At 38.6% G+C, this 18,449-nt stretch overlaps 1 protein-coding gene across 2 annotated transcripts; it reads left to right on the top strand.

The window, feature by feature from the left end:
• Positions 1-3,567: 3,567 nt before the first annotated feature.
• LOC143179324 (choline/ethanolamine transporter flvcr2a) lies at positions 3,568-16,678 on the top strand. 2 transcript variants are annotated; one of them, XM_076378508.1, is made up of 9 exons: positions 8,056-8,312; positions 11,307-11,528; positions 12,082-12,303; positions 13,545-13,769; positions 15,243-15,396; positions 15,477-15,682; positions 15,784-15,887; positions 16,220-16,330; positions 16,417-16,678. In XM_076378508.1, the coding sequence occupies exons 2-9, from the start codon at positions 11,445-11,447 to the stop codon at positions 16,676-16,678; spliced, it is 1,368 nt and encodes a 455-aa protein (XP_076234623.1). In that variant the 5' UTR covers positions 8,056-8,312; positions 11,307-11,444. The 2 variants fall into 2 exon arrangements, with proteins under 2 accessions (XP_076234624.1, XP_076234623.1); XM_076378509.1 differs by lacking the exons at positions 8,056-8,312; positions 11,307-11,528 and adding an exon at positions 3,568-3,648.
• Positions 16,679-18,449: the final 1,771 nt, after the last annotated feature.

Raw genomic sequence — 18,449 nt, 5'->3', positions numbered from 1 at the left:
AATGTCAAGAATTGGGAAAGTTTCGAAGCTATTTTGAACCAAAGAAAAAGTCACAAACTGGAGAGTTATTACAAGATAGGTCTTTAATTCTTCAAATTCTCCCTTTGGTTCAGTCCAAGTTCAGTTCAAGACAAGTAACTAAGCTTAAGTCCCTCTCAGAGTAAAAATCTCAGAAAAAGCTCGAAAGCTTCGAGGCTTCCAGTGTGAGAGAAATTTTGGATCAGCTGGAACGGCGAGGCACTTTCACGCACTTTTCCCAGTCGAAATTTGGAAGTGGTCAGTCGAGAGGCACGGTGGTTACCGTTAGGGAAATGGTAACTAGTATATCCCAGGAGATGTGAACGGACCGCACGATAAGATTGAACTGAAGCAAAGCTAAGGTCTCCGCGTGTAGACACGCGTGCACCTTCTCGAGATCCTCGCGTTCTAACTATCGCGATGGTGCACGTCACACACATGTTGCTTCATTTTGTTTTGGATCGTTTAGAAAATGCCACGCTTCAACGACTCGCTGGTGAACCACTTTAATCGTCTGAATTCAGCACTGTTAAGTATTCTGTACTGTAATATTACTATTTAAATGAAATATACGTGTTCTCGAAGAAGTTGATAGTCACGTTAGAATAATGGATGGTAATATTTCAGTTCAGTGCAGTAATAAAAGGTTCGAAGTATCATGATTTGAGACTCTGAAGATTTATAGAAGAATTTTGAGCATGGAAGAGTGAAACTGAAGAATGCTCGAATATCAGCGAGGTTCTCTGAGAAACTGCGAAGACTTACATAATAGCAAATAAGGAATGTCTAAAATGATGACAAGAATTGAGGCTGAAGTTTGAAATATCGATCTGGGATTATTTTGTAACAGCTGTTCTCTCTTGCAGAGGAAATACCTTGAAATATTTATTCTTAAAATGGAATACATTATTTGTCAATGACATGAAATAATTAATAGCAACCTAGGAAATGAAATACGCGAGAGAAATCCTAGTTAATAACGTGAGAAGAAAAAGAGGGGTAAAAAGAGAATTATCTTTTTTCGTGAACTCGAGTGCATCGATTAAAATTATAATGCAGGACAATAGATAAAAGAGCTTGAGAAAACGACAGAGGCACAGTAAAAACTGCAATAAGTTATGTAACTTTTTATCTGGCTCGTTGCATCAGAGTCGTCTTGGCCCATACTGATTGCAAATGAAGTAAAAATGATTAGTGTATCTAATACAGCACTAGGCGCACTGAGAAGGAGACAAGAAGTTTCCTTGAAATCCATTATTCTATAGAATCTGAAACTTTGTATCCTAGATTTCACTAATCATCATAAAAACAAGGTTCGACAAAAATATATCTCTCAACAACGATTAAGATATAAGTATACACATGTACCTTTAAGATTGCACGTCTCATTTCTTTGTAGTGTAATTACTACTGCACTTATTAATGTACGATAGAAATCAACACATTGATAACCTGTGTGATTAGCACTTATTTGCAGATTAGAAGTGGATTCACTTGTTGCTCTGAATATTCAAATACCTATCATGTATATTATCTCTTTCGAAAGATAATGCAAATATTCGTCGATGTTCTGCACGCCTGCGAGATGAGTGCACGAGCTGCATTTCGTTTCCTAAGTTGCCTATAACACAGGCGCGCCAGACTAACACTGTCGGTAACCACTGATTAAGTACAGACTGTCATGGAACGGGACACATCTACTTCGCGACGCAAGAAGACGGCAGAGATCTGAGAAAAGAATTCTTCTGACTACAATTTTAACATTATATTAAGCTCTTAAATTATTCTATTCTTTAATCGTTGAACAGTGTCTATTATCTGTGTTATTTAATTTTAAATGATGTAGACTCGTACGTCGTATCACCATGTTGCAAGTGACACTTATCGTAATTGTACTAAACACAATGTTGAGCGCTGTGAAAAATATATACTTCAGTAATGTATCATGAAACAAATTGGTAAAGTGTAAAATACCAATTTACGCGAAGATTGCTGCTATTTTGCTTTCACAGAATTTATGCTATATTTTTATATCAATTTTCGTGGATATCAGCTACGGTAGACATTAAAATATAGCTAGTGATCAAGGACCAAAAAAACAAATTATCATACGCCACGTAGGCTGAAGGTTAATAGATATTTCACGAAGGTTAAGAAATTTAGAGGCTATCGAACAATGGCGACGAAGGACGGTATTTTGCCCATGCATGAGCACTCTCATTATCATATCAAGCACGTTCGAACTGATCACCGGACGTCACCCTAATAAACAGACGTGTTTTAATAGCGTCCGCTACAGATTTGATCCCTGAAACCACTGAAATTTTGATATTTTAGCGCATATCATGTCGAAAATTTAGAACTGTGATAGGATCTTAAAAACTAGTTACAAAATCAGACTTGCTTCCTTCAGAACATTATCAAACAAAAGGTTATTTCGAGTTTTGTAGATTAGTGCTGACCCAGGCGGTAAGAAGTTTAAGTAGAATCGACCAGTCGTGGTCAGACGCCACTTAATTGACTCCAGAGGGTACTAAATGTATACCGACTTGCATACTGACTTCAGATGCTACTCAATCCTCATGCAAGATAAGACTAGCATACATGTTTACAGGTGTCACGTTAAAACCATTGAATTGTGAAGAAATCTAGGACACATCCTATCACTATTAAATCCTAGCGATTAAATTGTTTCCACGAGTTTATACTAAACACTCGAAATTTCTTATCTAGTGAGCTCAGTTTAGTTGAATCGCAAGTATATTTAATATGGAACACAAATAAACAGAGATAACTATTATTTTTAAGAAAAGCAAAGATAACGTAACAACTGGAGCGAACATATAATCATGACTCAATTTAAACTATTCCTCTCTGGCAAAAGTTGAATGCCTCTGATGACACAGAAATTTCCTTCGAATCTTTTGCCGACATTCCTCCTTCCTTCCTCCAGCCGTCTGTCTCCCATGCTAATGGACTCAATTCCCCCTATATAATGAAGTACAGTTAAGCACGAATAACTAAGAAACAGTGATCCTTGCCCAACAAAAGTGTTGATACATGGAAATTCGTCACCACCGATACAGCGTCACCAAAGTTCGCGATACACTAAGTAATCTTAAGCTCGCATATCAGCCGCTCCGCGCGTGCTCATTTCAGTCATTGTAAACACGTTTCCACTAGTAAAATTAATATTCCAGTTTGACGCTGCTTCACTGACAAGCGCGCCGGTACGAGCATCGAATACACTGTCTCTGTCTTTGGCTATCGACGCCCACTAAAAATCAAGAATCAGAAATTCCACGTGACGTCTTGCTGAACGAAATCCTCTGTCTTCGCAGAGGTTACGGTTCAAATCCAGTAGAAATCCAGAGACGCAAAGTCTCGTCGAGATTCATTCTGAAAAGTGGTCAGCGAACTTAAGGAAACTTTCTCGAATAAATACCTCTGCGAAGGCTAACAAAGTAGTTGTGACGCGATAGTATTACGGAATAGATTGTGTAAGATTCGAAGAGCTGCTCGATAGATAGGGAGATTCAGTAATCGAACATGAACGGAATTCGACACCTTCCAGAAGAATCGAATGGCCTTTTATTCCCCAATCAAATTGCTCATCGGCCACTATCTCAGGTATGGATACTTTTCCTTTTTATTACGTACTGTATTGATTAGATAACACCTCGTGCAAATAGTAGCGAAAACAGTTTACCTATTGTATTCGAGTTTTATCAATGATAGCCGAGGGCAACTGGGGGGAGTGCTTCCCTAAGGGAATTGTTTTGGGGAACAGCTAAACCCTTTTATGTGTACTCAAGGACCTCTTACGGAGATAAGAGCATTCTTGTTTAAAGGAACTCTGGTACTCACTAATTACAGTGAGATTAATGAATATTCAATTATCATTCTTAATCATTTTGGTCGTTGACCTGTCTAAAATTATGCCCAAAAGATTGCAGAAACTCATTTGCTTTGCAAGAAGTCTGTTTTGTATGCTTTCTACTCAAGCCTTATTAATACATTAAGCACATATGGATATTATTAATTCATTCATTTCTTCGAACTTGTTACTCACCATATCTTGTCTCATTGATAATGCCATCTCATTTTTTAGCCTTCTGTGCCTAATGCTTATAGTAGCAGACAAATCAAAGTTTAAAAATCAAAGACAAAATTTAATTAAAAAGAAACTATGAATTGTTTATATTGTAGTGGATGAAGAGATATCCCTAAGTCTCAAATCGCATGAGTGTCACAAATATAAGATAAAACATCTAGTATGGAAATTATTAACACTAAAACATAGAAATTTTCTATGTTTTCTTCACCCTTTAATAAATTCCTAACGCTACCACATACTAAGTAAATAAATAAGACCTATTCATCAATTTCAATACTCTCAAAAAATCCATAAAACTCCAATACCCCCGCAAAATGATCCCTAACTGGTACAAACATCCCCAGGCATCAAATATTAAGACAAAGGGGATGACGTTCCAATTCTTACACTTTTGATCGGGAGAGAAGCTCCAGGGAGATAAGAAGATCCGACGCATCGGGCTTCTTTTGAAATCGTCGGACGTGGGATCAAGTGTGCCGCTCGTTTAATATTTATGGGACTTGTTATGCGCACCCGCGGACAAACGTTGCATAACTTATGTTAGTCCCGCGTTAGAAGCTCGCGCGCTTCTCGGTGAACGTCATAATTTATATCGTGCAATACACCGCGCGCGGAGATAATGTCAATAATGCTGGATCGCCACTAAACGTTTTATCAATGACACGACTTATCGGTACGCTGTTTGACTTCGCGTTTAGCGAGACGAATCGGTCTGCTTCGTGCCTTAGTTAGTATAGGTTGCGTCGACAGCGAAGAATGCGATCATCTCCTAAACGATTCGAGGAAAACTTCGTCTTTTCATACCTATAACAATAGGAAAATGTGAAGATTTGTTAAACTCTTTTTGAAGTTTTGAGTTAAGATAGGAATTTTAACAAATTTTCTTAATCCTCTTAATCGATCGGCAATGTGTTAAAAAGGAGTCATGTGATTTTAATTAAAGATCCAAGACGGGTGTAATTACTGGAACCATTAGGATTTGTTTATCCCTAGAATTGGTTAGTGTCTGGAGTAGATGAGTTAATGAGATTTCTGGCACGTTCTCGATCGACGTGAGCTGATTCTTTTCGTTATCTCATCGATGATATAACTTTGATTCGACGAAATCGGTGTCTCGGGCAATCGCCTCAGGATTTCAGACGACTAAACGCCGATAACACGAGGACCTGCACAGTTTAGACAAAATTCGTAAATAAGCGACTCCTAGTGGAAAATTCTTCACGAATGGCCACTTGTCCCTTATCTACGCCTCTCGAAATAGCTAGGCTAGCTATTACGTGGAAATCATTGGAAAACGATTCAACTCAACTTCCATGGATCCATATAAATCTTTGGTATCGTTACAGCAAGTTGCCAGATAGAAAATCGATCGTAACGGAGCCCTAGATTACTCTAGCTACTGTTTATTTTTAATGAAAAAACTTCTTCAAATTTTTAATTAATTAAAGTTCGATACAGGGAATTACAACGGCAGGAGAAACTTGTTTTCGTGGTCTAGTTGCTCTTGCTTCGAATTAATAAGAGTATAATACAAAAATGCCTCTCTTTTGAATATGTAAGATTTTTCTACTCGTAAAAAATAAGTTATTACTGGAAAGCATTATACTTAATGTTACTAGACTGCAGGTGTTTATGCATTTATGGCAAATTTAAGTACCAGATGAATTTAAGTACCAAATTGAAGTTTTAAATTAAAAATGTAAAATAGAGAAACTTCTGCTTAGCTTCCATTCAACTAGCTGTGGTAATAAAAATAAAAATTCACATGAACGTCCACATTAACATCTAAAAGAAGAAATGAATATTTTCTTTTATCAATATAAATTCTCACAAGTAGAATCATCCATACCCCAAATTTTACAATAAACATTTTACTTCCCGCCACTAGCTCCGGTGTAGCAATAATTATATAGGTCCTATAACTGCTGATAGGAGATCCGCTGCCAATAAAATCGGATTTGGGAGCTTAAATCGCGATATTCTCAGAAGATCCTGTTTGCTCGGAGCAGTATCACGCTCCAAACACGAACACAGGTAATCGGTACGTCGTCATTTTGTACACCTTTCGGCAAACAGTTGCTGCACGTTACTTTTTCACCGACAAAGTCGAAGCACGATAATGGCTGACGTCAAGTCCAAGCGAACGCGCTTTATGACCGCGAGAGATTTAGTGCTACATCGGATCCTTAATCCGATCATTAGATCGAGACGTTGTTGAACAAAAGAGACCTGTCTGTGGAGCGATATTTGTGTTTAGTCGTGGGAGATTAAGAATATATGATGAGTTTATTACTTTCTCTAATTGGCTGTCTCTAGAGACAAGGAGAATCGTCGCGCCTTTGGTCAGACATGGTTCCTTGAAGGAACGTTGTAGAAGAGGCGAGAGTCTTCCAGAAATTCAAAGAATCTTTCAGAATTTCTAAATGCAGTCTCAAGATTTTTATTGTATTAATAGAAGAGGTTATTCCTGCCTTCGAATAGTATCGATGTCAGCAGCTGAGTAACTTCAGGTTTAATAGTTGATGAGATGAATAGTTAATGGAGATAAAGTATGCAGGTTGGAAAACTATTCTGGATCGACCTTAGCAAAGAAAAAGAGAAGTTGAAGCTAAAGGTTAAATAAGTGGTCCATCGGAAGTTCCATTCCATCTGTGATGGTCTTAGAGTAGGTCGAGAAACTATTATTATACAGTGTTACTATCTTGGAAACGCCTTTTTTTCTGTTTGCAATATTAACACTGTTTCTCGCTCTATGTATCTACTCGTGTCGCCACAGAAGAGCCTGAGTATCCTATTGATCGAAAGGGTACCTATAAATCATTCCCAGAAATCCTGCAGGACATGGCTGACTTCCCAGAGCAGGGAAGTCAAACTTGCATGAATCTCAATCACATGGAAATCTTCGTTTCTCAGTGAACGATGGAGAAAATACACCATCGATCATTCCAGTGAAAGAGGAAGAGCCAGAAAAGTAATTCCCTAAGATACCTAGACATACTAAAATCATCACTATTTCAGTATAAATAATGAAATAAAATAAGTTCAGTCTAGCAAAAACAAGACTGTGGCCACCCAACCAACTGTGGCAACCACTTTCAAAACTCATCATCCCTTCAGAAGTAGATCCAAACCCACCCGAATTCATATCATTCTCTCACCAACTCCCTCTCAATTTTATCTCAAGAGAAGTCTCAAACGATCTAAATTAAAAGGTTGAGTTGAGATCTCATCCAACCCAAAGGTCCTCAAAGACGAATCAGTTTCGCTTCCAAAGGACCCAGCCTCCTTCAAAGCAGAAAGCCAGGAACTGTCGAAATCACAGATGGACCGAAACATGGTCAGGCCATCAGGAAAATTAGAAGGAAGCGAATGTGTCGCGTTTGTTATCGCGTGGCTCGTAATCGGGTGGCGGGCTCCAGCACATCGGAAGTCTCGCGCAGAAGCAATAGAGCGGCTCGGACGATGCGCGAGACAAGCTGCTATCAGACGAAGGACGTAGGTGGTGCGAGCCGCGCCGAATCCATCGGATTTAGTTAATGTCCAGCGCTCCGTGGACTCGGATGTCGCACAGCCTCGGCCGAACCATGACACAGGAGCTTCTGCGACGCTGAACCCTCTGAGAGTCCCTGCATCGTCCACCTGCTGCTTCGTTCCTTCAATCGAGACCCATATAGGCACTGCGACTGATCGATACATCGTGGTTCAGACGTACTGAGAAAACAGCAAACCTCGTGGAACATTCCCTCCTCGTGGACACGATCTCCCATACGGAAACTTCCTCAGCGTCCGAGTTTCGAATCCACTTAGACTCTCTGCAGGGCAGAGATCGGCTGTTCTTGGGATCGATAGATCGCTCGAAAGATATCGATTTAACGTTTTAGTACGACTGAGCGAGTCGTTTGGAGGAATTTTTTCTCGCGCCTGATTCAATTAGCGACGGTGTTTTGATCGTTCGACCGGCGTAGATCAGTCACGCGATCCACGTGGACTCGCTGGGACTCCGCGTCGCGGTTCCTGCTTGGAACAGGAGGATTGTGGGATTCGTGTAAACGTCAGCTGACTGAGAAGTTTGGTGAACGATAAGGCAGCGGTTTTATGGTACACGCTGAAGCGGAAGCGGTCGGGGCGAGTGGCTCTTTTGTCGATTGCTGGATCGAAGTTGCTGGTCACTTTGAAGGTAAGTTATATTTTTCTTCTTTTATTTTTCAAGCTGAAATTAGAGTATTTTTTGGGACTATGAACGTTGTTAGAAGACCCTTGTTTTAATGGGAAATGGAGAATATTGGAAAATATTCAATTGTGATCGGAAGAACAATTGAATATTCTCTATTGAGAAAAAATTACATCTTTTTTTATTGCATTTCTTATATGGCACGCTTTGTTCGTTCTACTTGCATAACAACCAATTAGTGGCACACGGAACTGGTTTGAAAACTATCGACACATCTAAGTTGATACTGGAACTACCAATGATTAATTTGTATCTAATAATAAATATAGAACATTATAAAGTAGAATAATTTTTAGAAGAAATTCCAAAGAATAGCCACACAATAAAACTCCCCTCTAGAATATTATTTCTAAATTTAAGAAAAAGGAGATCAAATTATACTCACGTCCCTGAATAGAATATCTCGCGAGAAATCTACCATTTATCAATTCTGTTCACGTCATCGAAAACCCGTAAGTTGCTCCTGAAATCCATTTCCAGGGATTGTGATCCACAGAGTCCCAAGACACACTAAATTTTCCCGACGATTTATGTATCGTATAGGGCACGATTCATCGAGCTCTAAAATTTTTCCATTCAGCAGAGCCTTAGCTCCACACTCGCTCGAGTAGGTCGATATTTCTTTTCGTAGTGGACCTGTGGCTTTGATATGCACAGAGCAAAGTAGTCAAGTGTTCCTCCGGGGTCTCTTGAAAGATCTGAGAGTTTGATAAAGCCCAATATCAGTAGGAACCACGTTGGTTTCCGTAATAATACGATTGAAGGTTCTCTCGACAGATCAAAATCTAAAGCTTCTCCCAACTCGCGCTGCGAATTCAGCGGCGATAGATAAAACAGAGAGGAAGACGTATCTCTGTATTCATGTCGGACGCGTAAACGCTTCCTCCAACCCTATGGTCCTTGACCTTAAAACCTCGAATTCCAGGCGTCTCTCGCGTTAAATTCACGATCTTCCATCGATTTCCTATAAATTCGTCGCGGCTTGGGAAAGCTCGACCTTTTGAAAAATCCTTCGGTCCAGGGACGCGGGTGTCTTTCCTGCATTACCACGCCGCGCTCGACGTGATGGAAATGTTGGGGAACGTATAGAAGAAAAGAATACTTCTTTTTCTGTCGTTTCGTGAGTAACAGACTACTTTGTCAGTACTACGTTTAACACCTATCTGTGTTACACGCGCGATGAAGCACGTCGTTATCGCCGACGGAATTGCATTTTTATCAATTATCGTCCAGTGGTTAATATTTTTACTCTAGTACCCGGAAACTTCGCTTAAATAAACCTATTTCGCAAATTTCTGGAAGAGAATTATCGAAATCACGAGAAAGAAAATATCCGTATTAGTAACATTATTAGTCACTAATTTGCATTTATTTGTCAACTTTTATGAAAATTATATCAAATAAAAAAGTTTCTCTAGATAATTACCATGCTTTGTATTTCAGTAGAATTAAAAAAATATTATTAGAAAGATAATTATCTGTAATTATTTAACTGTCTTTAGCAATTAGAGAAATTTGCTTGATTGAATAACACTTCAAGAAGTACATAATTGAAGAGTAATTCATATCTCATTTCTACTAGTTCTCGCGTTAATGAATTGGTCATTATACGATAATCATTAATCTCTCTGTGCCTTCACGTATATAAGATAACCCCACGTCAAGTTTCTCTTCAAACTACTCAATATTGATTTTTCTATTCCAATCAGTCAGTGATTAAGATCTTTATCTGTATTCAAAAATTCAGTTCATTATATCACACACAGTTTTGTACGTGAATTATTTATTGGCAAAGGTGGGCGGCGCCCTCAGCCATCAAATTTCCCCTAACAAGTCAGGTGAAGATGATGTTCGAATAGCTGTATCAGAATAGTTCCCTCGAGGCTAGATATTCTCGAGAGCCTACGACACAGATCTAATAAGCGAAAAATATTGACTTCCATGTCATTTATATAAATCAGCTGAGCGGAAGGCGAGCTGTCATATAGAAATACATTCGAAATCAGATAAACCGTTTCCCGTCTAAAGATAAGAATAAAATTCTGTAGGACAGAAATTCGCGACCAGACACTTTAGTAACGTATTCAAATGAAACACTATGGTATTTTAAAATTCGAGAATTTCAAAATTTGGAACTTTAAAGATCTGTAATTTTAAAAATTTGAAGATTTATAGAATTGAAAATTTAGACATTTTGGCGGTTGAAAATTAAAAATTTTGAAATTTTGAAAATTTGAATATTTTAGCAGTTGCAAAAATTTTAAAAAATTTGAAAATTTGAATATCCTGACAGTTGAAAAGTTTTGAAAATTTGGAAAAACCGCGACAGTTGAGAGTTAAAAATTTTCAAAATTCAAAAATATAAAAGTTTGAAAATTCAAACACTTTGACAATTAATATCCCACAATTTCCTATTCATGAACGTAAAGGAAAAGCGAGATACAGAGGGTCAATCACAACCACCTAATCAGAATATTCAACAAGTCTTCCCCGCGTATTTCAAACCTTCCTCCGAAAAACCTGGCTCCGTTTCCAGTTTCACACAAAAAGAAAACACTTTAACCTTTCTCGAGAGTGCTCAACGAACCTCCTAGACATATTGTGTCAGCTGATGCAGGCCGAACTCATTACGGACGCCTTCGAAGAGGAGCGTTGAAACCGCGCGCCACTAATTGGTACTGAAAACCGAGCAAAATCATGAAAATTTTCGTAGCTCGGTTTATCACATTCAGATTCAGGACTCGAATGAGGGGAAACTTAAATATAAATGTCAACAAATGAAATGGGGAACAAGTGAGGAAGCCAATTGCCATCGTCTGCTCGTAATCGAGTCGTCGGGGACGCCAAATGGCGTTATTCGTGGCGAATGCGTTAACCCTGAAGACCCTTAAAGCTAACTGCTTTCACGCTATGTCTAACTGAGTGAAAATCCCTTTTCAGGCGGCCAGTTCGACTGGAAGCTAACATTTTGAAGAGGAACATTCCAAAGACGAAGGGCAGCTGAGGAAGAGGGATCCTCAAAAGCTCGAAACAGATTTCGGCTGGACGCTTTAGCGTTAGCCAGTCCTCGAGTGGATTATGGAACAAGGGCAAGATCTGAAAATGGTGAAAGCTTCGGCAGAGTACGTTAAGGCCGTGGAAAGCGGCGTTCAACCAACTCAGGTGACTAAGAAGCACTTGCTCCTGAAGGAAAACATTTTCTGTTGATTCTGTTCGACAATTACTGTTGTCTTAAATGACAAGTACTCTTGTGTTTGTTCTTCTCCTAGAATAACATTAATAAAGTACTTTTAAAACAAAACTGTTTAGTCCTTTTGGGTGGAAAAACCTTGAGTATTGCTTATTTGAATCATGAATTCAACTGGGATACTTAAGTGAGAATAAAGGTGGCTTTGAAGAAACGAGTTTCTAATGGAAAGAAGAAACCATTAGTTTCGCTCCGACCTTCTAAAATACTTTAATCACATTATTCTTATCTCACTTCGTTATAGAAGTATAGGAGAGATTTTCTTCGAAATGTCGAAGGAAATGAACGCTGGTTTTATTCCAATGAAATAACTCTCTTCGAAAATTAGTGTCTAGTTTCACATATTGAAATTGAGAGGACAGAGATTCCAGGACACTTAATTTTCAGAGATCCCAAATTTAGGAATTCCAATAAAACCTAAAGGAAGTTACATTCGATATAAATTTTACTTTGAGTTTTCCATTGCAGGTAGTCGAAACGAAAGTTTACAAGAGGCGATGGCTGATCCTGATGATCTTCGTATTCTACAGCGCCAGTAACGCGATGCAATGGATCCAGTACAGTATTATCGCGAATATCGTGACGTCTTATTACAATGTGAGCAGCTTTACAGTGGACTTGACCAGCATGATATTCATGATAACTTACATCCCGTTCATATTCCCAGCGAGTTATCTGCTCGACAGATTCGTAAGTACAAAGCACTTAATATTTTCACGCTACTTAATTCCACTAAACTTCACTTATCTATGACCATTCTAAAACAACACAATATTTTTTAACCCCCCAACATTGGAGCAAAAAGAACACTTTTGGATGGAAAAGCACTATGCAAAAGGAAATGAAAATTACAACCCTAGAAAGCTTGTGTTTTCTGACTGAAATAATTCGTATACATTTCCTAATCAATGAAAAATTGTGTAAAAGAATTTTCCTAAGTAGACCTGTAGTATAGTCCATATTTGATATACTTAAACCCAAGTTCGAAAACTTATCGCAATCACTGTTATTTACACGTCAACAATTGGTCAAACTCCAGCAATAAATAACTCGAACTAACTAATTAATCTCAATCCGTGTCTAATCTAATCGACTGTTACATCAAAGTCAGCTGTGTATCACGAGTACAAAAACTGTTGCATCTCTCGCGCTGGATGATCATCGATAAAAGGCACAGACAAAAAATGCAATGAAAGGTATCAATAGGAAGACAGATTGTGTTTGATATTGCAGGTGATTCATGAAGTAGACACTTGAACGCAGGTTAAAAATGGAAAACCTTTCAGAGATTTTATTTCAACCCTTTCCTTTTCATCGTGCCCCTCACAAGCGCAGCTTTAATCGCTCGATTTATTCTCGCTATACTTGAGGAAAGTTTCGTCATTTCAAGACGTTCATCCACAGGTAAACTTGTTTACGAGATTAGTGGATTGGGACGCTGCACTTGAATTTCGCGCTGATATTCTATCCAGCGATAAACTGATTATAAATTATGTAAAAAGCAGCTGTGTTCGATACTTCAACTTACGAAAGATTCGAAAAGAAAAGCAGATACAATTTACACCTGTAAAGATTAATTATATTTTTCTAAAATTCACGTAATCAAGAGTACCAAGTTTGATAAAAATATCCTCTATAGCTACTACTGACGCAGGCTACCTAGTTTCAGGGACCTCAATGCTCTTCAAGTTCCCCTATCTTTACTATAATACTATAATATAAAAAACACCAAATTTCCCTTCCCGAATGAACACATTTCCAAATCAGAAGTACTTTCCACAATTCCTACCTCATACTTTAACTTCAAACGCCAAAAATACCAAGGTTCCCAGAATCTTTTTCAGACTTCAAAAAAATGGTCTCATGGACCAACTCGTCGTTCCCAACCAACCACACGAAATCCCAAAATTATGCAAGAAATTTGTTTCCAGGGGCTCAGGGTCGCAGCACTCGCAGGAGCAATCGGCACAACGCTCGGCTCCTGGATCAAAGTGTTCAGCGTCCACCCAGACCTCTTCTGGGTCACGTTCGTCGGTCAGACAGTGGTGGCTGTGAGTCAAACCTTCATCCTATCGGTACCAGCCCGATTAGCTGCTGTTTGGTTCGGCCCGGACCAGGTCAGCAGCGCGTGCAGCATCGGCGTTTTTGGAAATCAGGTCAGTCGCTGCTTCATCCGAGACTTTTCAATGAGCTTTCTAGTGGCACGCCTGTGTGTCGTCGTTTCACGTGTTATGGCTTTGCATATCGCCAGATGCACGGAATTAAACGAATTCCGAATGGAGAACCATCGTGACAGCCACTGTACACGCAAGTGTTCTAGGGCGACGCGATCATTCATGTGAAGTGAATGGACAAGATCAACACCAGCTCGAGGACTATTTATTTTTATTTCTACTGTGCCTTCGTTCCATTTTCTTATCGTGGGTCGCAAATCATCGTGACAAGTTTATTAGTAGATTGATTGAATATTGTACCGAGCCTCTTGAGGACTATGAAAGATATCGAGATTTTGAAAAAAGTTAAAAAATTTGTAAAAAGCTTCTCGAATCAAAATCGATTGATCGTTTTGAGTACAGCTTCTTAGAAATTTATATACATCTATCTTAAAAATTTTCTTTATCTTAGATTTCCTATTAGAAGAATTTCTCTTTAGCTTCAGAATAAGATCGAGTCGCGTTGTTTCTCGTGTATACTAATGAATGAGTGAGTAAACGAATTCTGACATCCCTGTTGACAGTATTAACGAGTGAAACGGGTCGTAAATGAGACTCGAGTGCACACTACCTGTTGGCTGGCACGATCAAATTCTAATTCGAGGGACAGTCTCCGTCACGAGTTAAGTTGTTACATTATTAGGTGGGAAATCGAGCCGAACTGTGCACCCACGTTTAATTCCGCTACAGTGATGGGGATCGGACCCCTTCCCGCAAATTAAACTGCCATATTTCATAGACCATGCCGCAGGTCCACCCTATTCGCCAGTATCTTTTCATTGAGATGCAAATTCAACTTGATTATTTTATTCCAAGTTTCCCGTTTAAAAACAAGCACAGGAAATTTCACTTTTTATGGTCACAAAAAAGTTTGAAGTTTAGACATTATCAAATTATAGAGTCTATATATCCTTTTCTGAATTACTAATAAAATTGGTTGTCATGAGATCCTCACGTCGAGCTGATTTAGATGTAGCCAAACGAAGGATCCAATTTGAGTGACCACCATTTGAATATTTTATGCGACACTCGGAGCATCAAATGAATGTGAACGATCATTGGCCTTGTCAATCGTATGCTCCTCGTGTCATAGAACTTTGTCCATGGTTCTCGCAAGCTTTCGAGAGCGGAACTCTCGTTGGAATCGACCGTGATGGGCTGAAAAGAATAATGATCTCTTGCTTCCTTGAAACAAGTTAATGGACCAACAGAGCGAGTCTGGCTGGCAGTAGCTCCAGGAAGAATTCAGATTAACATATACCTGAAGCTAATTTAAAAAACTTTTCAATCTCTTCGATATCCCATCAAAATATAGTACTTATTGATTTTTCATAAATGTTATTAGAAGTTCGAGAAAAGAATATTGTCCTAGATCTCATTTCATTATCTGAAGTACATGTTTGCAACTATTTGCAGTTGGGTATAGCAATTGGTTTCCTCTTCCCTCCGATGCTGGTAACAAGTAGCGACGATCCCAAAATGATGATCCCAGTCATTGGAAGAGGCTTGCAAGTTATGTTTTATATCGTGGCCACTTTCACTACGATCATTCTGGTCCTCATTCTCCTCTGTACGTAAAACAATCTTAAGTTCAATCTCGATACTTTAGCTAATCAGTTCCATCTAATTTATAGGGATATTTTGTTGCAGTTTTCAAGGCTGAACCGCCATTACCTCCAAGCCCAGCCCAGGCGGTGCAAAGAGAAGCTGAGGATACAGAAAATTTCTTCCAGTCTGTGAAGAAACTGATGACAAACGTTGGCTACTTGTTGCTTCTACTGAGTTACGGTATCAACGTCGGTATCTTCTATGCTATCAGTACACTTCTCAATAATATTGTCCTTCAATACTTCCCAGTGAGTAGTTTTCACCTTTTTCTATAATTAAAATCATTGATCTATGAGGAATAGCTCAATTTTAAAATATTCTTAATTTTGTCATCCTCTCTGTGCAAAAGGGTCACGAGAAAGATGCTGGAAGAATTGGTTTGACGATCGTTTGCGCTGGAATGTTAGGTTCTGTACTCTGTGGCATCGTGCTGGATAAAACGCACAAGTTTAAGTAAGTGAAATCTCCTCTTCTTGAGATAAACCTACGATAAGGCAACACGACATAAGCCACATATCTGGAGCCCAGAAATCAGTAAACTTAATACACTTTGACTCTGGGGTCCAAACATGTGTTTCCAATTTCCAAATTTCAGAATCCTAACTTTTTCTTATTTCCATCTTATATTATATTCACTTTTTAAAGAGAAAATTCCCTTCAACTCAATCTATTTATTTCCAAAATATAAAGTCTCTCTTATAGCCTTCAATATGCCTACTACTTGTTTGCCTCAGCCACAGCTATCTCTAAGCTACATTCTCACATACTCTCCCACACTTTTACAGAGAGACAACGCTGGGGGTGTATCTCTTCTCTTTCCTCGGCATGATCATCTTCACGTTCACTCTGGATACCAGTTACATAAGCGTCGTTTATATAACAGCTGGTATATTAGGGTAAGTATACAGCTCAAAATAATTCCTCCCTTTTTTATCTCCCTCGTAAACTGTCTTCTAAATTTCTAATTGTCCATCATCTGCAGATTCTTCATGACTGGTTACCTCCCAGTGGGCTTCGAGTTTGCTGCAGAACTGACATACCCAGAACCAGAGGGAACGTCTGCTGGTCTGCTGAACGCTGTCTGCCAAATATTCGGCATCACCTTCACGACCCTCTACGGCTTCTTGTTCCACAGTTGGGGCGACTTTTGGGCGAACATTGTCCTCTGCGTCACCCTTGCCTTCGGCGCATTCCTGACGACTATCATTCCTAACGACCTTCGAAGACAGAACGCCAAGTTTTAAGCTTCATTCTTCTCATCTTGGATTCGAAGGTCGAAGTAAAGGATATCACATGGTTCCACTTATCCTCTTCAGGAAGGATCAAAATTTTAGAGAATGGATCCCAAGAGATTTTAACGTTCAATTGCTATACATTCCGAGATCGTCGCGGTATTCTGCTAAACCGAGGATTTCGAGTTCCATTCTGCAGCATCATCAGTATTATTGTCTCTTTTAACTCTGATGAAGCTATTATACTTAACAAGATTGGTAGAGATGTTTTCGAAGATGATTATTGCGATTTGAAGCCCTCACACGATGGGAATTACGATGAAAAGACCTCGCGAGTACAAGGTAACACGTGATGAAAGAGTTAGATGATATTTTAGATAGTCTTTCGTAGAGAGAGGAACAGAAACGGTGATATTGACAATAATAATATTTGTAGCGTCTAAGTTCTTTCAGAGAAGTTCGGGATGCTGTGCATCCGAACGATTATTCTCGTTACAAGTACGTTTTGATTGAACAAGTAGAATAGTTCTTCGTGTTGAATGGTTGATTAGCTAAAGTGCTTTGAGGAGAGTCTGGCGAAGCAGAGATTGCTGTGCCTGAAGATTACGAGTCATATCAGGAAAACGTTCGTGCTTCCCCAATTTGGTTTATCGACCATGCATTCTATTCGATGTACAAACTTGTTGTGTATTGTGTGGAGATTTATAGAGTTTATAGAGTAATGTTACAGATGATGAATGTAATATGTAAATTCAATGACGTGCTTCTCTTGGTCGTAATCATTGCGATGGAAATTGATATTTTTAATTCGATGACGCGTAGTGATGGAGATAAATTGTTTATTTATGATAAGGTTGATGCAAACTCGGCAAATTTTTTTTAAGTATTTGAGAATTAGAAATTTAGAGATTCTCCTTTTTTTAATTTTGAGAACCTGTAGCTTTCAGAGTCGTAGAAATTTAAATCTTTCGCGATTAAAACAGTTTATAAAATATGATAAGAGACCAAGAATCGGAATCAACGAGTTCAAAGTTCCAGCTGAACTACTGTGTGCCATAGAATTACAATACTCTTCTGTCTGTGTCTCTAAAGAGACGGATCATATTTCCCTGAACAATTTTCGATAATCTGATGGCCTAGAAACATGTAAAATATGCGAGATATTGAAAATTCCGATATTACAGCGCGCCTCCAATAACCCAGCAATTTAATTTACGAGCCTATCAACTAGCGTGTCGATTAAACTTTGTTAACGTAAAACCGGGGAGAAAAACGATAATCGTATTAAATATACACGAAGACCAATTTAGTGAAGTTAATAAGCATAAACTTTCGACCGATTATTCGTTCAAATTTTGATAATTCATAGACTTTGCTTCGAGATTGCGGATTACGATATCACCATTCGACTGCCGACGATTTCAACTTCCCAATAACTTTTATTATTTTACACATTCTTCCTTTTTCAAAGAACAAATAATAGTATCGATAATATTCGCGCACGAAACGAGTATTAGCTACACTCATGATCGAAAATCGTAAAGGAGTTAGTCAATTAATTGTTACGAATACTTCCATAGTCGACGATGTTGAACAATTTAAATATTTATTAGATACGTGTATAGATGTATCTGTATATATTTTCAAAGAATCGAACATATATATTTCTATATACGACGTAGAGGTATGTTCTTCGTGAACAATAATTGGACAACAGGAAAAGGTACAATTGCAAAAGTATTCGATTGTTACCGAAATGACAGTTATTCTATTTTTATGCAAC

The sequence above is a fragment of the Calliopsis andreniformis genome, chromosome 5 (genome assembly GCF_051401765.1).
Source record: "Calliopsis andreniformis isolate RMS-2024a chromosome 5, iyCalAndr_principal, whole genome shotgun sequence".
NCBI classification, from domain to species: domain Eukaryota; kingdom Metazoa; phylum Arthropoda; class Insecta; order Hymenoptera; family Andrenidae; genus Calliopsis; species Calliopsis andreniformis.
The sequence above is the reverse complement of the archived record's forward strand: the minus strand, read 5'-3'. Positions and strand labels throughout refer to the sequence as shown.

Bases quoted from the DNA above. Each gene is read 5' to 3' on its own strand.
- LOC143179324 (XM_076378508.1), top strand. From the start codon at position 11,445: ATGGAACAAGGGCAAGATCTGAAAATGGTGAAAGCTTCGGCAGAGTAC. The intron at 11,529-12,081 runs GTGACTAAGAAG...TTTCCATTGCAG, and splicing joins GCGGCGTTCAACCAACTCAG to GTAGTCGAAACGAAAGTTTA. The intron at 15,888-16,219 runs GTAAGTGAAATC...ACACTTTTACAG, and splicing joins GATAAAACGCACAAGTTTAA to AGAGACAACGCTGGGGGTGT.